At 33.8% G+C, this 24,315-nt stretch overlaps 2 protein-coding genes across 12 annotated transcripts; both read right to left on the minus strand.

Annotated features, from left to right (window-relative positions):
• Nucleotides 1-1,244: 1,244 nt before the first annotated feature.
• LOC134246735 (tripartite motif-containing protein 2-like) lies at nucleotides 1,245-5,705 on the minus strand. Of its 10 annotated transcripts, none has more exons than XR_009987697.1 (4): nucleotides 5,603-5,705; nucleotides 1,951-3,870; nucleotides 1,855-1,880; nucleotides 1,245-1,786 (listed from the first exon to the last, which is right to left on the minus strand). XR_009987697.1 is itself a non-coding variant. In XM_062729091.1 (2 exons), exons 1-2 carry the CDS (start codon nucleotides 5,688-5,690, stop codon nucleotides 2,204-2,206), a joined length of 1,755 nt encoding a protein of 584 aa, XP_062585075.1. In that variant the 5' UTR covers nucleotides 5,691-5,705; the 3' UTR covers nucleotides 1,245-2,203. The 10 variants fall into 10 exon arrangements, 1 of the variants encoding a protein (XP_062585075.1); XR_009987699.1 differs by having other exon boundaries at nucleotides 1,245-1,721; nucleotides 1,847-1,880; XR_009987698.1 differs by having other exon boundaries at nucleotides 1,245-1,622; nucleotides 1,674-1,721; nucleotides 1,847-3,870.
• Nucleotides 5,706-8,074: 2,369 nt separating this feature from the next.
• LOC134246733 (protein bicaudal D homolog 1-like) lies at nucleotides 8,075-21,150 on the minus strand. 2 transcript variants are annotated; one of them, XM_062729090.1, is made up of 4 exons: nucleotides 20,819-21,150; nucleotides 14,868-15,246; nucleotides 12,590-14,328; nucleotides 8,075-9,552 (listed from the first exon to the last, which is right to left on the minus strand). In XM_062729090.1, the coding sequence occupies exons 1-4, from the start codon at nucleotides 21,032-21,034 to the stop codon at nucleotides 9,547-9,549; spliced, it is 2,340 nt and encodes a 779-aa protein (XP_062585074.1). In that variant the 5' UTR covers nucleotides 21,035-21,150; the 3' UTR covers nucleotides 8,075-9,546. The 2 variants fall into 2 exon arrangements, with proteins under 2 accessions (XP_062585074.1, XP_062585073.1); XM_062729089.1 differs by having other exon boundaries at nucleotides 12,493-14,328.
• Between the last annotated feature and the right edge of the window lie 3,165 nt (nucleotides 21,151-24,315).

The following is a 24,315-nucleotide window of genomic DNA, read 5'->3' on the forward strand; positions in this document are numbered from 1 at the left end:
ATTACTTATTATTAAATATATATTTGAAATTTGACATCTGGAGCCCTATACATATAGTGTTATTTTTTTAACAATGTCACCATATTTCAAATTGTAGAGATATCCAGGGTTTACTGTTCTTTGTTGTAATAGTTTGAAACATTTTTAGTTATTTAAATCAATTTTTACCCCTGCATCACCAAAGAAAATTTGTCTGTTGTATTCATGGGTTGACACACCTCTATTTCATGCAGAGTAAAAGTACTGATTTGATTTGACCTAAGTTTGAAAATGATGAGTGTCATATGGTATCATTATTTTTTTTTTTATAAATTTATGTTTCAATTATGGACTGTTTTTTTTTCTTTCAAAACACTCTTTACAACTTGTTACAAAAGCTTTATTTACCTGGTAATATCAAGTGGTTCAAATTTAATTTTTATGAATTTGCTAAATTTATTACCATTACACGCTGAGTTTGGACTTTCAGTAAGGCGTGGCATTCTCGACGTTACCTAGTAATTAGCTTCTGAAATTTACACAGCTTTCCTTCACTGTTGAAATATACATATGATAGAAATGCGGCCGAATGTCAATTGGTGTAGTAAATAGCCAATTAAAAGTTCCCTCACGACACAGAGTTGGGGCATAAGTCGTCTCATCATTATCAACAACAATTTTAAGTTCCTGATGTTATTAATTTCTTAACCAATGAGAATCTACTTGTATTCGCCATTATGTAGCGCAGAGAATGCCGTGCCTTACTGAAAGTCCAAAGTAAGGGTAAAATTGTCCTAATTTATTTTTACTGAACTATACATGTTAACCTAGTCATAGAGGAGATCGCAGATATTAGTTAATTAAAAGAAAAAAAAAGAAAAACTACTGTTTTAAATTTAAGAATTTATGCAAGTGTAAATGAATGTTTTATTTTGGAGTTTATTGATACATGTATATCTGTATGTTCAATTTGAGACCTTTTAATATATGGATGGAAAACTGAATTAATACTTTTTCAATCTACAAGATTTAGCTTCAGGACTACATATTAACCTTATATTATAACTATACATATGACATATGTATTACAGTGTACTAATTGTGTGTTTATTTGTGAAGTAGTCAGTGTTCCCAGTGTGTGATGTATGGCATCAACTACCAGGGTATATGATTTTCATTGTTCTAATCTTTGATACTCTGGACAAACATTTAATTTTTCTATAATTTTCCTTAATTAAATTAAAGATTGAAGATGAATATTTTTACTTATTTTTAATGCAACAAAATGGGAATGCACAAACAAAGAAAAAGATTATCAACAAATATCAAATATATTCAATGACATTAAATACTAGTAAAGTAACAACATTGCACAAGCTGAATAAACAAAAAAGACTAGACAACAATTTCAGAGTATTTGGCAATATGATATCTTGATTAATACTGGTAAATCATCTATTTCTCAGGCAAGTGCCTTCTCTTCTGTTTAAATTAGAAAGGCTTGACATAAACAAGACCCATCCCAATTGAGACTGAAGAGTAGAAAATAACTGTCATACCAATTTATTTACTGAATGACCTTTGTATCCCCTGATAGAAGACTAACTATATTTCACTATATTTCATTCTATGTACTGAATGACCTTGAAATCCCCTTACAGAAGCCCTACTTTATATTTAATATACTGAATGACCTTGACATCCCTAAACAGAAGCCCCACTCATTATTTGATTTAATAATACTGAATGACCTTGACATTCTCTAACAGAAGTCCCACTCTTTATTTTATTTAATATACTGAATGACCTTGACTTTAATATTCCTTGACAGAAGCCCCACTCTAGATCTATATTTTATTTAATAGACCGAATGACCTTGACATCCCCTGATAGAAGCCCCACTCTATATTTTATTTAATATACTGAATGACTTTGACATTAATATTCCTTGACAGAATCCCCACTCTATACTTTCTTTAATTTAATATACTGAATGACCTTGACATTCCCTGACAGAAGCCCCACTTTAAATTTGATTTAATGTACTGAATGACCTTGACATCCCCTGATAGAAGCCTCACTCTTTATTTTATTTAATGTACTGAATGACCTTGACATCTCCTGGCAGTAGGCCCACCTTATATTTTATAAACTGAATGATCTTGATATCCTGGACAAATGTTTCATTCTATATTTCATTTAATATAATACTGATTTCATAATTTCATTTGATATACTGAATGACCTTGACATCCCCTGACAGAAGCCCCACCCACAGCCTCCCCTGGGTGTCCACACTTAGTCCTATTGGTTTCTCCAGTAAACTGTCCTCTACGTATCGCAGCATCTGTCCGTTCTGGTCGAGGATGTGGAGACTATTGTTGCGTGCATCGGCCACGATGATCTGACCCAGGGAATCGGTGGCTATCTGTCTAGGACTGAAATGGAAGTCCTTCCTAATTTGTTTGCCATCATATCGGAATCGGATTTTCCCTGAATTGTCCATTACAACCAGGTTGTCTGAATTTTGATCAGAGGCACATATGTCACCATTGTTGTTCTCCTCTACATAAAGAGCATATTCTCCTCCTTTGAAGATTGGGCTTCCATGTTCATCTTTATTAATTTCTTGCTTAAGTTTAGATCCTTCATAGCGGGCAATTTTGCGACTTTGAAAGTCAGTGGTTCCTAGACTGACAAGGATGTCCCCAGACCTTGTACAACACAGACCATCAGGATGCCAACCCTCTGGTGTTGTGAACAGGGTTTCTGTCTTCCAATGTTTATTAACAATATTCACAGTTTTATTATGACCATCACAGTAAAGAAGTTCACCATGTTCGTTCACTGCGATGTCATTTGGAGCGATGGGACAGGTTGTGGTGGCTGCATCCCGCTCTGATCCGTGAACGTCAAAACACCGCACCGCTTTGTCTTCACCACTAACCCAGGCCTCGTCTGCTCCAACACACTCCAGACCTCTCAAGTTCTTCATCTTAGTTGGAATACTGGCAACCACTGTAGCTTTCTCTGACAATGCTTTGAGGGCACCTGTCGAGACATCGTCAGTTTGACTTGTATGTGTTATCTGGGTCAGTGAAGCCTTGAAGTCCCCCAACTCTATACTGAGTTCTGTCCCTTTGTTTGTTATGGTATTCAGTTCGTGAATTGTGATATCAATGATTGGAGGGATTTCCTGGAATTCGTGTAATCGAGATTTATGATCTGTTAGAGCAGAGGCACTATAGTTCTTCAGAATCTCTTGGTTCTTTTCGATCGTTTGGAACATATTTGGAAGCATACTTCTTAGCTTGGATTGGTGGATTTTCAATGCTGTTATATGTTTGTCAGTCATGAATTTTATTTTTGATAACATTTTGTCAAAAACTTCATCTACCTCTTGGTGCCAGAGTTTTCTGTGAACTTCGACTTCTTTTCTCAGTTCAGCACACCTTGCTTCTGACTCCAGAATATTGCTCTTGCTCTTCTCCTTCTCCTCTCTAAATTTAGGGATAATGACTGATTGTATCTCATGCGTCTCTTGTTCAATTTCAGCTTTCTTTTTCTCAATAGCCTCTGCCATTTCCAACACTGGGTGGGATGTGTGATTACCCAGAATGCATTTGATGCAGACGTTGACATCACACTGTTTACAATGGGCCTCACACCTTTGACCTTGGTGTGAAGGACAGGGAGTAAAAATAACTTCGTGTTTTCTGTCCTTGAAGGGAACAATATCATGAGTTTGGGCCTTGAGTTTCTCCACATGTTCACTGACACAGTCAGTACATAAAGATGTCTGACAGTCATTACAGAAATGCTGGAGTGAAGGATGAGAGCAAAGGTCACAGGAAATGACCTCTTGTTCCTCAGGGTCAACACTACTCATATCTGAAAGTAAGAAAGAAAAAATTCAGAATATAATTTGAATTTCTCAAGAATATATATTTTAAATGACTTTTGAATCTTTCTTCTTTTGCACACTTTGAAATAAAGGCCATACATGATGAGGTCTGAAATGGGCTAAGCTTTAAACTTAAATTGAAATCAGGACAGATGTTTAATTTAACTTTTATCAAAATTCATGAATTTCTTATGACTTTATAAAGTCATTTTAATAGAATCAAAATAAATAAATTTGACTGTATCTATCTTATTTTTTCATTCCACATGTTCAAAGATTCACAATAATCATGATGATAATGATATAATTTCAAGAGACAAAAAATTGTTCAGACTAATAAGGATTGACATTGAAAGGTAGGGTTTTAAACAAAATAAACAGTTCACAATTTGTTTTAAATTTAAACAAATGGATATTTAAATAATATTTTATAATAAAAGCCTTGAAGTGTAAAGTTATAACGACTGTTTAATTAATTTTTCTTTATTTTCCTTAATTTATTTAGTCTGTCAAGACTAGCTTTCTTTAGCTTTTTTTTTCTTGTAATAATATTTTTTATTTATCCGTAACATCGACTTTTCATCTCGTTATTTTGACTTTTATCTTATTAAGACGACATTTTTTTCTTTTCTAAATTTGACTCTTCTAGGATTTCAAAATTTATATACAACAAAATCAGTCCAAAATATAGACTAATCTAGACATTTGTATATTTTTTACACTCTCTTTCTCTCATAGCTTAGGTCTTTATAAGTATAAATCATAACATTTGTTCCATATTTACAATTTAATAACGTACATGTATCACATTGCCATCATGCATGAGTCCTTGATCTGCAGTATACATGTATACCTTCGCTTGTTAAATGTTTGAAGAAAAAGGCTAAAGCCACTATTCTAAACATAGCAACTGATAAAATCATCGTCGAAACCCCCAGTTTTTTTTTTCTCTGTAATACACTGACGATGCTGATAAAATATTATAACCTGCGTATCAGCTGGGCAATTTAATGGAAATTAATTTAAAAATAATTTAAAAATCAATTATGAGAAAAAGGATTTTTATATCTGACTTACTTCAATTTGTACTTCTTACTTAATACAGATAATTTTGGAAAACTGAATAGTCGAAAGTAAAGCAAAGTAGTCAAACCATTTGTTTGATCTATTTATTAGCCCTCCTTAAAAGAAAAATAAATGATACGAATTTTTTTTAACTTTTTAAAAAAGTCACTAGTTAAACTCGGGTTTTCTCATCTCTTTAACATGTTTAAAACAATAAAACAAAATAAATTGATTAACGTAGAAGTTTAGTTGATCTGTGTGCGACTGCATAATTTAAAAATGAATATGTTAAGTGCGTAAATTTAAATGATTTCAGGTCAGGTCAGGACAAAGGGATTTGTTACGCATACATACCTCAGTGTTCCTAAAATATCCCTCAGCTAACACATGGGCTCATTTAATCCCAATACAGTATATATAGAGTTTCAATGTAAACTAAAACACACATGCAACCAGAAAACAAATCTTCAATTACCCTAAATTCACATATTGTATAAAATGTGAAGAAGAATGTGAAGAAGCATGACGCTTTGAGGAAAGGTCACAGCACAAAGTTTTCCACATGCGCTTAGCATATTTTAATTCGTCATTGATTTATTTAATTAGAGTAGAGGGCACACAAATTAATAAAGATCACCGAAATAAAGGCCATACCTTTGAAGTGAAAATTAATATGGATCCTCACTCTGTATATCACAGGCAAAACTGCATGGACCGTGTGATAAAGGGTGTTTACTATCATGAACTGATAATAAAGGACCCACACTTCCTTCTTTGAAATGTAAAATTTGTAAAAATCAAAACCCAAACAGACAATTAGCTAAACCGGAATTAAGAGTTTTCTATCTTTCTCTCATTTTTGTCTCTCTGAAGTTATAAGGTTCTCCTGTCTTGTAAGATATTTTTATGAATTCTTTCGTTTAAGGGGGTTTCTTATACTTCCCCTTCCTGATGACCAAGTGCATATATCTGTGTATATGCCCTAGACATGAATTGAGCGCCTTACCTTACCTATAAAATAATTTTTTAAGGTAGTCCGATCCACAGGTTTTCAAAATCGGGTACTGAATAATCGAAAATGCTCACAAAGATGTCTAAATTCTCAAAGAAATGTATTTTATTTTACCATCGGTGTTTTTTGAAACTTCATCTGTAGTGAAAATAAGTAAATCTCAAAACAATAAATTTCCAGGAAATGCGAATAGAACTTTCTGATTGAAAATTGATCAATAAATACATTTTAGGAATAAAAATCATAGGTAATCGGGCTTTAAAAAAAGGCATGATTTTTATAAATATTCGGTACTTTAGTTTCACCTATTTACTCCTATCATTTTATTATGCATATAGTGTATGGAGTGTTTCCATTCATAGAAAACACAATTAATCACTTCTAATTTCATATCATGCTGATAAACATTAGTAACTAAGGTTAGATTAAAAAAAAAGAATTCTTTAAATATATAAGTTATACTCACTTTTATGCTCAAGGTACAATACTAACTTTTTAAATACCATTCCTAAAAACTTTTTTTTTTTAAATACCTCGAATCACATTGAGATGCATAAAATAAAAAATGCAATTTCAATTTCAAATTTCAAGCTTCATTTTGAGACTTTTAAAATTAAGTTATCCTTCCTGGCTGAGGATCGGATATCCTCAAGCATTTATATAAATTCAAACAGTATAGTTTTAGTTAGACAGTCATATGAGGTAATTCAAAAGGATGTTTAGTTTGAGAATCTATATTAAAATGATTTTTTTTTTCAATTGAGAGTACTGTTTGAAATATTCATTATGAATGCCTTATCTTATATTCCGTTTTGAATCATCTCACACGACTGCTTAACCGAGCTAGGCCCGTAGGAAGCAACTTCAAAGGGGGAGGGGGCACAGTCATGTATTTTCAGTTGGGGGACAGTATCAACCACCAAATATTCCTTGACAAACATGAAAAGGGGGGGCATCAGACGTTTTTATTGAGGATATATCTAAAGCTCTATGTTTTCTTTTAGTATACTATATTTCGGCAAAATTATCGTGGGTGCACATCCCCCCGGTTCCTACATGTACGACAATGAAATCTGTGTTTCAATTTGAATTATCTCGTATGGATATCGAAGTAAACTACTGTTTGAATAAGGCCCGCCATTAATAGTTGTATTAACCTAAACTGCAGTCTGACAGTTCTCATTTTTACATAATCTCGGTTGACTGTATACAGGCAGGGATTCAAAAAAAAAAATTCCAGGTTGGGTCCACCCCAATCAAAAATAAATTTTAAAAAACGTTTCTCAAACCTGAAAAATCTATTTCAGGAGGAGGGGGTAGCCTTTGACTTTTAAGCTTCAGACCTTTGACTTTTCATACCAACTTAAATAATATAAATTTGCGTTTCAGAGTAGGGGTCCGCGATGACCTCGTATATATACATTTTAAAACTCTGCAAATTTCAGGAAGGGTTGCACCTCCCATCTAGATCCGCACATGGCATTACATAGAATCTCATTAATATAAACAGTAGTTTGGTTCATCCAAACAGTAGTTCAAGTTATGCAGAGCATAAGAGATAAATCAAACAGTAGTTTTAGTTTACATTTATATAGGTATTCAGGTATTCAAATCATGAGAAAATTTATAGGGTGGTCACATATATGAGATCTGATTCAACAATATTTGGAGTGAAGTTGTTTTAGGAGATAATTCAAACAGTTGTGTAGGTATATCGGTACTATCCTGATAAATCTTGCTGTAGTGTAGGCATGACTGGAATAATGTTATGCTCTCCAACTTAGTTTAGAAGAAAACAAAGGCACCATGCAAAGTGGAGCACCCTCCTCACAGAGAGCCTATCTATTAATCAAGGAAATTTTGACATTGACCCTGACAAAAATTACATCACTTCCATTTTACACAATGGACAAACTAAAACACATACTCATGGGTTTACTATATCCCTTCCAAACCTATTGCAAAATAATGAAATAAAGAGGGCTACACATAACTTTCCACTCTACGCAACTGCCTTTTGCTGCACACAGAAACTCCTTACAAAATAGAACTCTGGCATGTTAATTCTTTGCAACACAATTAAGTTTTGTTTGTAGTAAATTGACAAGTCTACATACTGATCCTAGTATTTTATTGCAGATCTTTAACAAAACACATAGTCTGGCCTGTAACAATCGTAGATACATGATTAAAATGACTTTCTCTGGAATTAAAACTACTTCAATTTGATTAGAAGACAACAATGATGACCAATCTGTCTGAGAATATTTACTTTAAACTTTTTATATATAAGAATTATTTAGTAAATGATTTTGTTTTTAATACATTAAATTTACATGCAGTCAATACAATGTACTTCTCATAGTCCTGAAAATATTATAGACTAACTTATATCTACCAAGATGATATGTGTAAGCCCATATTTTTCTTATAAAGATTTAAAGCGACAAACACACTGGAACCAAGATAAAGGAAGTCTAGAAAATTCTGTCATGTTTTTAAAAAAAATTATCACAGTCTTACACCATTACTTACTAAGATGGATGCTTCATCCAAGCAAACTAAAATATATCATATTAAATAAAATTTGAAATAAATTAAAATATATTACTGAAATCCATTCCATTGGTACTACCATAACAAAATATTTTATACATGTACAAATTGAGAAAATAGTTAAAATAGCAAAAGTTGATCCAAGTTTTAGTTGTTCTTGCATAGTACAACCTTTTTTTTAAAATGACTTTATAATGAATAAATACAATAAAGCATCTAATTTACAAATCAAGGTTTAGAAAACATCAAGTCAACAACTTCAAACATTCACATCTTATTATAATATCTTCATGGTAATTTGTTTTTAAGCACAAGTTGTGCATGCACATATAAAGTTAGAGGAAAACCCAGTGTTTCAGCAAAGTAAAAAAAAAAAGTTACCCGTGAAATCAAACACTTACAATTCATGCAGAACACATCTAAGTCTCGCACAGTTGCTACAAGCAACCAGATTACTAATCATTGCCTTTGATATGAACACCCATTAGAAAATGACTATATATTAGAATACTGAATACATATGGTGTACATTGATTACAATCTTTCTGTACATGGAATGGCTTCATGTGGAGACAGGCACAGCCTTAAAGGCACCACCAAATGGCACCACCACTTTACCATATACCACTTCCACAATCTGTGACCAGGCTTTGGCAGCATATTAATTAATATCTGTACAGATCAAATCACTTGACACAATACATAGGTTATATATATACCAATGCTCATATATAAGCTGAAAAAAAATAACACTGGTAAAAAATGCAGCTTTTTAAAAACACGATGATTTACATGTATAAGCAATGCTGTCTACCAGACGAGATATCACAGAAACGTTTTGTAGCTTTGAAATAAGTCCTTAAGCTTCATCCCTCATCTCCTCTTTGTGCACCAGTTTAGGGAGAATTTCCTTCAGGGTAGATATGAAGCTTTCGGGGTATTTAGCATGCCCCTACGTCTGGTATCAGCTGATCTGTTCTGGTACTGGCGTCTCTCAGGAAATCTCACTTCTTTTCCTTGAGGATTCAAGTTAGCACTACAAAGCAAAAAATGCAATATCACAGTCAGGTTGCTTTTGAAAATCATAAAAATATTGTAAATGCCTAGAGAATTTCACAGAATAATTTGCTTGAAGATATTTTGTATGAAGATCAGTTTAACTCAAATCATTAAATGATAAATCAATTATTTTATTATAGATATAATTAATGAAAATGTCACATCCTCTTTCTGTCTTTATAAAATAAATATGTATGGAGTTTGTGCAAAATGTCTCCTCTTGAAGAAATATACTTGCTTTTGGTATTACAAGTATTACATAATTACATGCTTTCCTCTTACATTTAAAAAGTCCTTTAGCATTCTCATTAGATAAGAAATTCAAGAAAGCAACAGAATTTAAAAAGAATGATGAACAAATTAAGTTAAGCAGCTACTGAATAATTCAGAATAAAATATTAAGCTGGTTATCATTACCACTCAAAACCTAGGAGTAAGTGTTTGAATATTTTGAACTTTTCTAAAAATATCAAAAGTAGCAAATGCATAGATGTTATGTTTGCATGAAACTTTATATTTAAACCAAGAGATGTTTGTTAAACACTTATGCCCCCTCCCCAAAATAATTGGAATTTTTCTAAGCCCAAGGGGCATAACTCTGTCAAAAATAGTTTAATCGTATCCAAAACAGAATTTGATCTAGATATTCTTCTGATAAATCTGTATACCAAATTTCAATTCAGTATGTGCAACAGTTGTGAAGAAAATGAACAGAATCTTCATAGACCGACAGACTGACTGACCGACCGACAGACAACAGCAAAGCAATATGCCCTCCGTTGTTCAAAGGGGGGCATAAAAATCACTAAATTAAAACCCGAAATGGTAAGAGCTACAAATACACAAATTAATTGAAACAATTTTCCACTTCCACAGACAATATGATTTTCAGTCTATCTAAAATTAGCCCCAACATTTAATTATCTGTTTTTCGACTCAATGAGTTTTATTATTTGTTTTGCCATATACCTAGGGTCTAATTTTAATATGACTGAATGATTTTGTACTCTGATAATTAACATGCATTATGTATCTGCAGGCAGACATACAAATCTAATAAGACATAGAATTTTATCTGTAAATGATTGGATATAAGAAATAAAAAGATAATTACACATCATACGTACTGCTACTCCCAGTACAAGGTGGAAAAGAGAAACAAGTCTACAATTCATTACTGGTATGTGTACAACGTACAGTCAAACAGAGAACAATCAATTATAATGAAATTGATTTGTCACCAGGTTAAGGCACACACTGCCAACAAAATTTTTGGAGCCAATCATTTCACACCCTTAGCCGCATTTTTTATTCATTCATGTAACAAATAATTTAATGAGCATGCCTTAAGAACTCACAGAGTTATTTCCCCTTATTTTCAAAGATTTCTTTGTTTATATATAAATGCTTTTGAATGCAGCTAGACACCTCTGAATCATCAATAAGGGGGCATAAAAAAAACAAAATATAGACAAAAGCAGTATCTACACTTGGATTTCAAATTTAAGGTATACTAATCACTCAAGTTGTCAAAAATACAAGGAAAGAATTTGGTCAAATGATAGAATATTCTAAACTAAACAGACTTCACCTAACTTAATATGGACATCCCTCCACAATGAAGCATGTTACTTTCAAAAAGAATTCTTATATTATAGAATGTTCAAAAAGATGGAAATTGATCCAAACAGTTCTAGTTCAGTAAACATGGTTATAACAAACACACCTTGAGCGAAGTAATTTTTATTCCCCATGGCTTTAAAATACTAGTATATTTTGAATGTAAAGGATATAACAAAGTACATTTTTAAAGAAGTATAATCATATGTCCATGCAACTTTTTATAAGTATTGGTACATGTAAATGGAAAATGAAAATGTTTTCAAAAAACTGAATTGAAAGTTCTAAATTACATGTAAAAAGAAATTTGTTTTCAAAGAATTTTGAGATTTAACAATTCAATCTAAGTTTGCACATCAGTTTTATAAAATTAATTTTACTGGTAAGAAGTTATTAAGTCAGGGCATTCCTCCACCATCAATCCCCCCCCCCCCAAGTGTACACGGGTATTCTGTAATTGTTTTACAAATGTAAATACATGAAATTAAATTCTTGCAAAATAGCATGTGGTATCTCTTGCCAAATCTATGTTCTTCTGCATTAGGTAATTAAAATCACTGAGTTATGTGTTATTATGGCTATAAAATAACTAACTTCATACTCTTGTAAATTAGCTCAAGGTATTAGTATTGACTTCAGACAAGCATTATTTACAGCAATTACCTATAACTCCCCGTGGACAGTGACCTACATGTACTGTTACCATGGTTACAATACAAACCAGTGACCTGACCTTCACCTCTAGCAGTATAGGACTAAGCATAGGAGAGAGAGAGTGCTGTTGCTGGCAACCATTCCTCCATTTACTTTTCTCATCATGTATATATACTTTTTGATAAAATATTTCATTTTTCAAAAAAATTTCTTCCATGAAAATATATTCTGATACATATCAATTTACTAAAAATAATGTGAATCCAATGAAGATAGTTATGCTTTTTCTTTAATTTCCTTGATGATGTTGAATTAAAAAGATTAATTCTGATACATAGTGCTTCTGCATATTTGACATTTCATGATATAGCTGTACACATATCTATAGTAACAATCATTTAAAACAAAGTTTCAAACTTTTCATTCCTATCATTTCATACGAAGACTTGCATCTGATTAATAAAGCAATCATGCACCTTGAAGATGGAGATTATGAAAATATTTTTAAAATAAATTATGAAAGAAAGAATGTATTTGAGGATTAAGTAAAGAGAATGCCAGATATAAGATAATTAAAAGTTTTCATAAAGGAGGTATGGTTGCCAAGCATTCCTAAGCAATCATGTCGATTTGACAAACTCACCGCAAACAGGCGACTAATAATCACGCCTGTAGTTATGGTGATAAGACCTCACGCCCCCGGGCCGCTCGTCAGGATAAGAGTTGTGGGAGTGACTTACTTTGGACGCCGTCTTACTCCGCCCTCTTCCACCCCCATCTTGCCGCCTAAGACTTCGTCTCTCCCGATCAAACTCTAGATCCTCCAGCCTCTGGGTCAGCGTCAGTTTCTGCTGGATCGCCATTCGTAGGAGCGAGTTCAGGGTTTTCTTCTCCTCCTCTGCGCTGATTAGTTGGCGCTGTTGCTCGTCCAGTTGTGTGACATACTCGTCACATCTTTGGGCAAAAATGGCTCTTAATGAGGCAAATGTTGCGGCATCTTCCTTGAGTGCCTTCAGTTCATTTCTTAGTTTCATCATAGTTTCTGTCACTATCACTTTCTCATTCTCGTACTTCTGTTTGAGATTAGCTAGAGCAATTTCAGCTGTTGATTTGTTGGCCTTAAGAACACTTCTGAGTGTGGCTATTTGTTCTCTCTTTGTGGACAACATGGCTTTGAGTTTCACAATCTGTTCTTGTAATTCTAGAACATCAGAACTTTCTGAGTCATCTCCACGTTGTCTAGATACCTCCATGAGATGTTCCACAGCTCTCCTGAGATACTTGACTTGATCAATGATTGTCTCAGTAAGTTTATAACAGGAGATAGGATCACCCTTAATCTCACTACCAGAAATGTCTTTTTTGGATTTTGATTTTTTAGTGGTCTTTGGTGAGGTTTCATCTTGGTTTTCACTTTCTTTTTCTTCACCATTCTCCTGTCGTGAGAGTTGTGAGGATGCCTTTGCATGGTCTAACATAACCCTGCTAGGCGTTTCTCCAGTAACCTCACACACAAGATGATAAAGCTGGGCTAGCTCCTCAGTGGTCCTGACTAACTCGTCCTGTGTGGTATTTAGACTTCCCTGAGCTTCCCCAGCGGCTAGTGTCATTGTCTTCAGATCCTTCTCCAAATCCTTGATCAGCTCCTCATAATGGTTACACTTACTTCTTAAGTCATCAATTGCACTGTCAAACTCCTTGTTTCCCTGCATAGACCCACTGTGCCCTTTCTCCTGCAGCTTGCTGATCTCGCTCTGTAAGTGAGTAATCTCAGATAAAGCTGTTGAGTATTTCTGCTCATTGGAAACTAAATTTTTCTTCATCTCCAGCAGAGCCTTCTTTTCTGGATCAGTCTCCTTGGCGATAAGGTCATCAAGCGAGTCGTCCACACCCGGAGACTCAGGTGAGCTGATTACTGAGGATATCTGAGCTTTGAGTTGATCGGCTCTGCTCTTTTGCTCGATGAGGTCCTTCTGAGTGTCCTCAATGAGTTTCTGAGCCTCCTCTAAAGCATTCTGAAGCTCTGATTTTTCCGATTCACTCTGCTCTAGTAATTGTTCGAGTTTTTTCACTTCGTTCTCCTGTATCTCACTCAGTATATCATTCACCTTTCCTGGCCCCGGTTTCACAGGTGACTTGGTATCATCCTTCTTGAAGTCGGCTTCAATCCGCCTCAGAGCCGGATTCTCGCTATCGTCCTCGTCAGGAGCCACTCCGTTGTCGTGGTTCACAGAGCGTGGTAATCCGTCAGTCAGCCCTCCCAGCTGAGCCAAGTTACTCAGGTTAAACATGGACTCCTGGTTCAGTCTAGTGTCCAGTTCCTTCTTAAGGGCATGTTTCTGCTCTCTTTCATGTTGAAGTGCTGCTATCGCTTCTTCATAATTTTTATCCACGATCTTTTTCAGATTTACAGCATCATCCAACTGCACATTTAGGTCATCAGCCTCTTCCTGGAGTCGCTTCACTTCATGCTTCATGCCTGAAATAATGTGTATGAATAATAAGACACATTATACATCATGCGATCAAAAGACTTATTGGACTTATAGTAATCAATCACAGATCATTCTCAACAGAGTCCATTTATGATAGGTCAGTTGAAATCAAATGATACATGACGAAAAATGTTTGCAAGAAGATATGTTTTCTCATATGATCATACTTTAAAAGATAACATTATCAATTTAAGAACGTATGTCAAAATATGTTGCACTCTTTGGAAAACTCCTTTCTTAGCATTCCTTTAAAATGAGGAAGTCAACAAGGCTAGGGCACTTATGTGAGGTCTTATTTGAGAATTTGAGAAAGTTAAGTTACAATGGTACAGGTGCCCCTGCACTTTTAAGCCTTTCTCCACAGCCTGCACTCCAATGGGCAAAAAAAAGTAGGGGAGAAAGTGAATTTTCTTTACAACATTTGAATTGTAGCATTTAAAACAACAGACCACTAAATTTTCAATAGATACATAATGACGAGAGTTAGTTATTCTTGATAAATTCACATCCTTTTCCCACTTACCCTCAAACTCTACTTGGCTCTGTTTAAGTTGAGAAACCTGCTTCTGCAGCATGATGTTTTCATCTTCAAGTTCGGCATAGTCCGCCAAGTTGCGATTCTCTCGAATCTTGTACTCGCGGATCTCGTTCTTGATCTGCCTGCGCTGCTCCTCCAGACTATCATTGTGCTGTTGACACTCCAGCAGAGCCGCATTCAAACGCTCATTCTCTGAAGAAAAGCGATCGATTGCCTGCTTGCAGGTTTTGAGTTCGGTCTCATACTCAATAAGGGTGGACTTGTAGCTTTCTTCCCTAGAGGCAGCCTCCTGTAGAAAGGTGTCTTCATGGTGGATCCCCGACTTCTGCTGCTTTCGAAAGGTGTCCTGGTGTTTGCTAAGGGCCTACAATAGAAAATAGGCATAAAAATCAAGTTACATCATTGTGGAATGCATCATGGCTGCAAAAACTGTAAGCATTTAGATTTAAGGTTCACTGATACTAAGAGAGACAACTCTTGATACCCTAATAAGAGAGACAACTCTTGCTGGGAAAAATGTCTATTATTCCTTATAAAATTGTCTTCTTCAAGGGTCATTTGGATCTAGAATACAGATTTAAACCATTATCTTTAAATCAAATATGATGACATTTCTGAAAAAAAAAACTGTAATAAATAAGTCGAAAGAAATATTCTATGCAGTGATTTTCTTCAATATTTTAAATTGAAGCCCCTTCTGTGACTTGATCATGACAAATTGTGAAAAATTAAGTTTTTCAATAGACAATAATTGTCATCATTACTCATTGTATCTTAATGTACAAGACAAAATTTATGGTACCCCTTTCTCAGTTTTAGAAGAGAATCATTTTATTGGAAAACATGTTACCTTCTTTACCTATCCTAAAATTTTTGTTACATGTACTACATGAAGTAATTAATATTAGATATACTTCATTAAACCAAATCACAGTTTTTGTTGGTTCAGAAATTACCAGACATCACTCTTAAGATAAATGAAAAGTCTCAAATGATGGATTTTCTTCCTTTCAAAATTGCAACTGCAGAGGTAATCTATATCACTGGGCTAACCAAATTTTCATCACAATTCTAATTTTTAGTTTTCTAAAATCCATAGTTACATAAGTTAACTTCATATTGTCAGCCCAGAGTTCCTTATATAAATCTCTGATCAACAGGAAAAAAGTTTTCTGATAATAAGGAAGGAATGTAATATTGGTTCCTGATTAGCAGGATGATGATAATCCAGATAATTACACACTGTACTTAATTAACATCTCATCAAAACAAACAAAGAATTCTGATGAAGGCCAAGATAGCATACATAGTATTTGAACAGTATCCTTTCCCATTTGTATACCAACCCTAATGCTGTGCAGGGCATAAATATAAGAACCAGTGTATCAAAATAAAGCCAGATCTATGCAAAGTCATGGAAGTAATTCAATTAAAAGGGTAAATTATTTTTATGGTATACATGTCTGTTTCTAATTTAAGAAATCTATATATGTAATTAGGCTAGAGTAAAAACAGTTTTTTACACACTGATATGTCATTGTCAATTATAAACATGTTTAAACATTTTCAGAAGAGCCAATTCATTGACTTTAATATTCATCAGTAGAAAATGTATGTATGGCACTATCCCCACTGTCTCACTCATGTTTATGTATAATTATGAGAGTAGCAGAAGTGTAAATCAATGAGACACCCCCCCCCCCCCACACTCTCAAAAGTACAACACCACTACATCAGTCTCAACAATACTATATACCATAATGATAATTAAACTATCAATTACCCCTCCCTCCCCCACAAACTTATGATCAACATCAAATTCAAATTAGTCATGTACCAGCACTCACAAAATGCCAAATACCACCCCCCCCCCCCCCCCCCCCCCCCCCCCCCAAAAAAAAATAAAGTGCCGCGCCACAGCATGATACGCCCGTCAAAAAATACAATTTTTTGAACAGTTTAGGTGCAAGAAAATCACATCAACCTTGATTCTCAGATTTCGATGATTTTTTCCATTCCTTAAAATATTTATCCATCCCCTGTGATGTAGGCATCAATTATAATAAATATTACAACATTTCTGTGCTGGTTGTGTTATGATCAACATCAAATTCAAAAATTTTAGTCATATATTAGCACTCACAAAATGCCAAATGCCATCAGCAACAGTATCCCCCCCCCCCCCCCCATAAAATTAGTTTTTAAAAAAAAAAAACTTAGGTCTAACAGTTACATTATTTGCAACCACATATTCTCTAAACAATCTGTAATATCCTATTCTTTTTAAGCCCACAATAACAAACCCCCAGTGATGGACTGACGGTGTGGTGAACACCAGTGTGGTAAGATGCATGAGATGGAGATAATCCTTTACAACAAATTAACAGATCATGACATGTGCAGGCTTAATTATCTGCATCAGTGCCTTTCCTTTGTTAGGATTCACTGAAGTTTTTCATCAATTGTAACATTGCTTGTATTCTGAATTAAAAATTACATGTACTGATGTAGGAGTTTTTTTTTATCTCCATCCCTATGAAGAGTTGCATGCAGTGTCTTATATTTGCAGGCTCTCTTTCTTAGATGTAACAGACAGATGTAATAAGATAGAGAAAGCTCAGCTGTTTGATATAAACAGCTGCTGCAAACAATCTTCTCTAATGCATAAATCACATCCAAGCAGGGGTCAAATGTCAGCTGCTCCATGACCTTAAATTACCCTGAATAAAAATCCCCGCCTATAATAGTATTTTGTAAGTTTGTATAAGGTTTAAAAGTTTATGAATATTTCATTTTCGCATTATTTTGTTCTGCAATCAATGCAAGATCTTGCCTAATCAGACAAATCATAAAAACTTGTATTATGTAACTGCAAATTCTGACTGCATTACACTGATGTGGTGTTTAGCCTTCAAAATGCAATTATTGATTCTTTGATGGTCATTGATCAATGCCATATTAGCAGATCTTAAAACTTTTTTATAAGCTCTATAAACTGTGTGTGAAGGACTGCTAAATTCATCTCCCAAAAAACTAGGCGAGTATATAGACATTGCAAGTTTGACTGATGTAAGTGAAAAGATTTTTATCTTTGATGGTCAACAAGTCCACTATAAACTGTGTGTGAAGGATGTCAGTCCCTGATTAAGTAGATTTTTAAGCATAACAACAGACAGGAATGAGAGACTCACAGATGTCACGGGAGATCAAAACACAGCGATCTTGCTGAAAACTTCAAACCTAACCTGACAGCCCAAATGTCTACATGTCCTAAACATGAGCACCGTGACACACCTATATCATACTGTCCCACACCAGAGCACTATGACAGACCTGTATCTACCTGTCCACAGCCAGAGCACTGTGAGTCTGTGACACACCTGTAATTCTACCTGTCCCAAAGGGAGTACATAAAGTTACATCAATTTGCTAAGCTTTCTTTGTCATTTTTAAAAATCAGGAGTTCCAACTTCCAGGGTTTATAAAATTGTCTAAGGGGCCACCTACATCATTTCTTAGTTTACCTTGTGTCAATGTACAGGTGAGTAACAAACAGGTAACACCATTCAAGTGTCATAATTACACTCTTGTTTTTATGTGTATCACAACTAGACAGTCATTATTTACTGATTCATAGTATAATGAAATGTTAAGAGCAATATATACCACTGAACAAGTATGAATGATTTCTCCAAACAGAATTATTATAATGTGTTCAAAACTAGTGATTATACTCTGCATTTACTGTTTATAATTTTTAAAGACAATTACAAAATCTTTATACACCTTATAGAGACTATAGTATCCATACTTTATGTGTATTTGACATTTAAATCATATCATGACATTCAATATGAAAGAAGGGCGAGGCTATGTAATATCTGACCCCTCACTTTGTCAACTCACTGAACACACATGTTACTTAATAGCTAGAGACGTGTTTGTACTGCAGTGAAAGCCTGTGGCATGATAGGACATGCTTGCTGCACACTTAATTACACCTGTCTCTAATTACAGGTGTATTAAATGAGAATTACCTGCAGTTTATAGTCAACAATAATAAGTTTGCAAAAAGAGGAAGAATTACTTCAATTAGCTTCAATTCATTAAAAAAATCTATTTTATATACAATGTATGTTTCTGGAGTTGTGGTGCTTATCCTGTACCTTCTATAAAAATTACAGAAAGTATCAGTGATTGACAAATGTTGCAGCTAAGTTTAGAATGGTGTATCCCTCCAGCACAAACACAACAAATCCTTCATTAAAAGTCATTTATCACACTTATACACTGGATTATATGATGTTTTATGAAAAATATGAGATCCTATATCAATGAAATTTGTCTCATTTCAGAAATATAGGCAAATTTTTTTTAATATTCAGATGCTCCAACTAGTGTACACTTGATTTACAAAAATATTAAAACAATTAACAGTTCAAAACACTTATTTGTAAATAAGTACAGCAAGATCTTTGCGGCAGCCATTAAATAAATTTTCAAAATAAGTGATTCAAACTAAACTGACAATTGTGCATAATCAAACTTAAAAGACATATCCAGCTATAAACAAGTCCAGTACGTGCTTCTGTGATCAAAATTTCACTGTGCTAATCACTCAAGAGTGAGGCTGCATGGTTATGACACTCTTAACACGTATAACAAAGTAATTCCAAATTTCCTCTGACCCAAGTTTGTCCCAAAATCATCTTGACAATAAAAAAAATAGGCATGTCTACTGAATTTCCACAGATTTTCATGAGTTAGGTACTTGTATGCAGGACAAATCTTAATATTTATGAATTCTGGTTAATGCTGACCATATAATATATATTCTTAGAAAATATATTTGTAAATAAAATTTTCACAAGCAGACAGTCTTGTGTTATCTATAACATAAAACTAATTAAAAGTTCTTGGAAATATAAAGTCATTTAGAGTTATCTGCTAAATTAAGTCAGAGGAATTATGGATTACAATGCCAAAATAAACATTTAGTTCATAATTGCAGATTTCAAATAACATGGCAACATCTACTAAAATACACCTTTCCCAAGAGTTTGAATTCAATATCAAAGCATATATTTACCCATGTTACATTTTCCCGCAACTATATTTACAAAGTTTAAGAATGAAATTAAAAAATCAAGAGCAATATGCATTTGAAACTTGGTTGAAATTAATTATTTAATGATATAAAAAAAAACATGATTAACAAATTATCAAAAAACAGCTAGATGCTTTATCGAGCTCAATTTGTTCAATGGCATAAAAAACTGTATTTAAAACTAAGGTTTCAAAAAGCCTTTTTTTTTATTAAAGTTCATCAAACCGGTTTTCTATTCTATTAAGTGTTATACTTATGAGGGACTGGCAGACTGCATTGCTACACAGAAGCCCTGATAAACATAAACAATTTACATGGAGGGATTTTATATATAGTGTACATATGTACAAGATTGAACTGTGATAGTTTATGCACTTAATACGATTTTCAGTCGATAACACTGCTATGATTTTTAAAAAGTTAAACACAAAACATATCAATAAATATACCAAAATAAACTGCACCTAGTAATACCTAAACACATGTTTGAGACAGGCACAGTATTAGTCAACAGGGTAACATAGTCATTTTCTAGGTGACTCAGTGTTATGGGTACGATGTTTCACATGTGGTGAAATTTCATACAAACTATACACATACAAAAATCATACAAACTGTGATTGAAAATGTAAGGCTTTGATACAAGTTACAAATATCTCGTTATAAATGTCATGGCATTATAATATAATGTAAAGGAATACTTCAGTACTGATGCCGGCTGTGTTTAGGTTTGATTGCATGCTTCATACAGTAAGCCGACATCATGCTTATGATACACATATCAACATGGTCAACAAAATTGGTAAAAAGATCAAAGGCGATTATTTACCTCTTTGGCACAATCGAGCTCGTGTTTTACGGCTTCATACTGCGCCTCTACCTCCTCTATCTGCTGTCGAAGGCGTTCTTTCTCCTCTAGAACGGCAAGACCGTATTCTGCAGCCTGCACCTTCTCCTGGGTCGTTTCTTGTAACTCGGTCTGCAGACGTTCAAGTTCCCTCCGAAGTTCATCAGGAGTGAGGTCACTGGTATTTATTTCCGACATGTTGTTTTAGAGGCCAATTTCTCTTCTTCATATGGACGAAATTTTGGAAGAAAGTCTCACAAGGGCAGGTTTTCGTTCAGCAAGTCGCCATCTTAATTTATGCAGTTATGCGTGTCACGTGACAACGGGCAATTCTATTTTTAATCAGTGATGGAGCTAAAATACGAAAAACACCAATAAATGACTGCTTCTGCTACAATCGGAATACATATTTGCCTTTTATCCATTTTTATAGTTTATATATAATAATAACAGAGCGTTTTCTGGAGTTATATTGGTAATATCATACAACTTTTCGTTCCCTCATAAGATTTGGAGGTTTATTTGAGAAAGTTCTCTTTATTCACTGTCTGATGAAAAGTTTTTCGACTTCGATATTTACAAAAAAGGTATTTTACAATGAACAAATCCCCACTTTCTTGAAAGCGAGGGAACATTATATCTGTCCGTTCGTCACAAAAAAGAAATTAACCTTGGTCATAATTTTTGAAGGAGAAGAGATAGGCCTACCCATGACAGGACGTTTTCAAAAATACTTTAATTTTTGACCCCGTTACCTTGATCTTGATGTTTGGCCTGCTTTTCAAAAAAAAAAAAAATAGCATTACTTTACATTGGCCATAACTTTTGACTAGTAAAAAGTAGAGCTATCGATTTTACACATGTGTATCACCTGTGACAATACTTTTCTTAATACACTATTCTTTTTTACCCCGTGAACTTGACCTTGAAGTTTGACCTACTTTTCAAAAACTCAAACTTTTGAATGAGAAGAGATAGGACTTTCATTTTTCACAAGTATATTACGTGTGATTTACCATTCTTAAATACACCATGTTTTTTTACCCTGTGACCTTGAAGTTTGACCTACTTTTCAAAATCGTTATCTTTCCGTGTAACTTGTGATAGAGAAGAAATAGGGCTTTTATATTTGACATATGAACATTGAACATTTTTTTGAAAAACTTTTACCTTGACCATCACTTATTTTGAACGGATAGGGCTAAGGCTTTCATAATTCACATATGTTATTGCCAGTCTACAAAAGACATCAAGGGACGGTGCTTCAGGTGATTATATTTGACCTGTATTATGCATTATGTATGACAACATATATCAGAGCATGCTATGACTTCTGATCCCTTGACCTTCACAACTGACCTAATTTTAAAAAAAAACATTTTTGGTGATTACTTCGATCTGACTATTACATATGATAGGGGGTTCCTATTGACACAATATGCCATAAAAAATTACATCTCTTGCACCCTGAAAGACACAGAAATTAAAACAAAGGAAAAATAAAGTAGCACTTAAACTTGAAACTTTGCAACAAAAATAAGTAGAAGCCCCCCGCTTTTCGTGGGTAATTTTTGTGCATGGGTAAGGTCTCAATATGTCATATATGAACGCCCTATCATATGTCATTCAAAAGTTATCACTAAAGTTGAATTTGTGCAAGTCAAGATCAAAGGGTCAAGAATAATAGCATGCTAGGAAATATCTTGTCACAGATAATACACATGTAAAATATAAAATTAAAGCCCTACTTCTTCTCTATCAAAAGTTATAAGGAAAAAAATAATATTTTTAAAAAGCAAGTCAAATGTAAAGATCAAACTAACGGGGTCAAAAATTAAAATGTATTTAGATAGGTCTTGTCACAAGTAATATATACAAATGAAAGGTTAAAGCTAGCCCTAAATCTTAATTCTCATCCAAAAGTTATGACCATATTTAAAGTTAAAGATTTTGAAAAGGAGGTAAAACTTCACGGTGATGGTCATCAGGGTAAAAAATATAGTGTATTTAAAAATGTCTGGTCACAGGCAAAACACACATGAATAGTATGAAAGCCCTATCTCTTCTCATTCAAAAGATAAGTTTCAAGTTTTTGTGACAGACGGACAGACTGATATACTTAACAGTCTGACTGACAGACGGATAAGATTTAATGTCCCCTCACTTTCCCTTTCGGAGGAAGGGGGAGGGAGGGGGTGTCTATAGATATGCCCCCTCTTTTCCAGACATAAGTTTTTCCTATAGGAAATGTTTATTGAAAGTCCAGTTGCCCACCCAACCCCCACTTTTGGTTGCAGTATAATTGTCAAATAATTTGGGTAATATACGGGTAATGCAGTGTTTCAGTAAAAAAAAAATTTGGTACTAAAAGAAATTTAGCCTACATTACACCCTTCCCCTTACTCCAAATAGGATTTTTGAGTTGTTTCTTTTTTTTTTTTTTTTTTTTTTTTTTTGCTTGTCAAGATTTTTCAGATAAGTTTTTTCTGTATTGCACACATATTAGCGAGTACAAACATACATGTTTCTCAATCTTGTATCTTTATTATTCAGATCATCATAACTTCTAACTTAAACATATTAAGGTAGTCCGATCCTCAGGTTTATAAATTAACATTTAAGTAATCAAAAATACTCATAAAAGTATCTTTGAATCCACAAAGTTATGTAAATTTATCCACAGTATTTCTTTAAAGTTAAAAATGAAAGTTGATCATATTATATAGGGAAAATTGTCAAATCTCCAATATTTTTGCAGAAAAAACAAATTGGAAAACCAACAATGCATTTTCTAATTCCCAATTAATCAACAAATATATTTTAAGTTAAAAAACGATAGGTATCCAGGCATTCAGAGAAATTGCTATGATTTTAATGCTTATTTGGTATTTTTTTGTCTTCTATTTCCGTCATGTATTCTATAATGCATAGTGTAAAAGGCATTTGCTATCATTGCAAGACACCACAAATCACTTTTTATTGCATATCATGCTAATAAGCATTGATATCTAAGGCAGGATTCAAGAAAATCTTATTTCTCTTAAACTGTATTATTTTTTTTTCCTTTTATAGGGTACAAATGTCAACTTTTATGAGACCCTCTCTAAGACCTCCAAAAAACTTGAATCTTATAAAGACGAATAAAATGAAAATTGTTGCATGAAAAAATGTCATTTTCAAGCTTCATTTTGATGCATTTCAAATAATATATTAATTTTTGGAATTATCCTTCCTGGCTGAGGATCGGATATCCTTAATGTTTCCATTTTTTAGTATAATTCTAAGGTATTTACAAATGTAACATTTTCTGTAAATTCAGTGTTCTAGAGAATGCTTAGCTGCTGTAGCTCGCTGGTCTGTAAAAAGGAATGACAACCAGAGAACGGTTAAATATATCAATTTTTTATGGAGAGCTACATACTCGTACGTACAGTACTGCAGCTAGAGCAGTTCAGCCACAGATAACTTTACCAATTGGA

The sequence above is a fragment of the Saccostrea cucullata genome, unplaced genomic scaffold (assembly GCF_032062105.1).
Source record: "Saccostrea cucullata isolate Sc308-1 unplaced genomic scaffold, CSIRO_AGI_Scuc_v1 ctg159, whole genome shotgun sequence".
Classification (NCBI taxonomy): domain Eukaryota; kingdom Metazoa; phylum Mollusca; class Bivalvia; order Ostreida; family Ostreidae; genus Saccostrea; species Saccostrea cuccullata.

Coding starts and splice junctions, on each gene's coding strand:
- LOC134246735 (XM_062729091.1), bottom strand. CDS start 5,690: ATGATAGTAAACACCCTTTATCACACGGTCCATGCAGTTTTGCCTGTG. Junction 3,871..5,602: donor TATTAATTTTCACTTCAAAG/GTATGGCCTTTA, acceptor TCTTACTTTCAG/ATATGAGTAGTGTTGACCCT.
- LOC134246733 (XM_062729089.1), bottom strand. CDS start 21,034: ATGTCGGAAATAAATACCAGTGACCTCACTCCTGATGAACTTCGGAGG. Junction 15,247..20,818: donor AGCTCGATTGTGCCAAAGAG/GTAAATAATCGC, acceptor TTTCTATTGTAG/GCCCTTAGCAAACACCAGGA. Junction 14,329..14,867: donor GAGCCAAGTAGAGTTTGAGG/GTAAGTGGGAAA, acceptor ACATTATTTCAG/GCATGAAGCATGAAGTGAAG.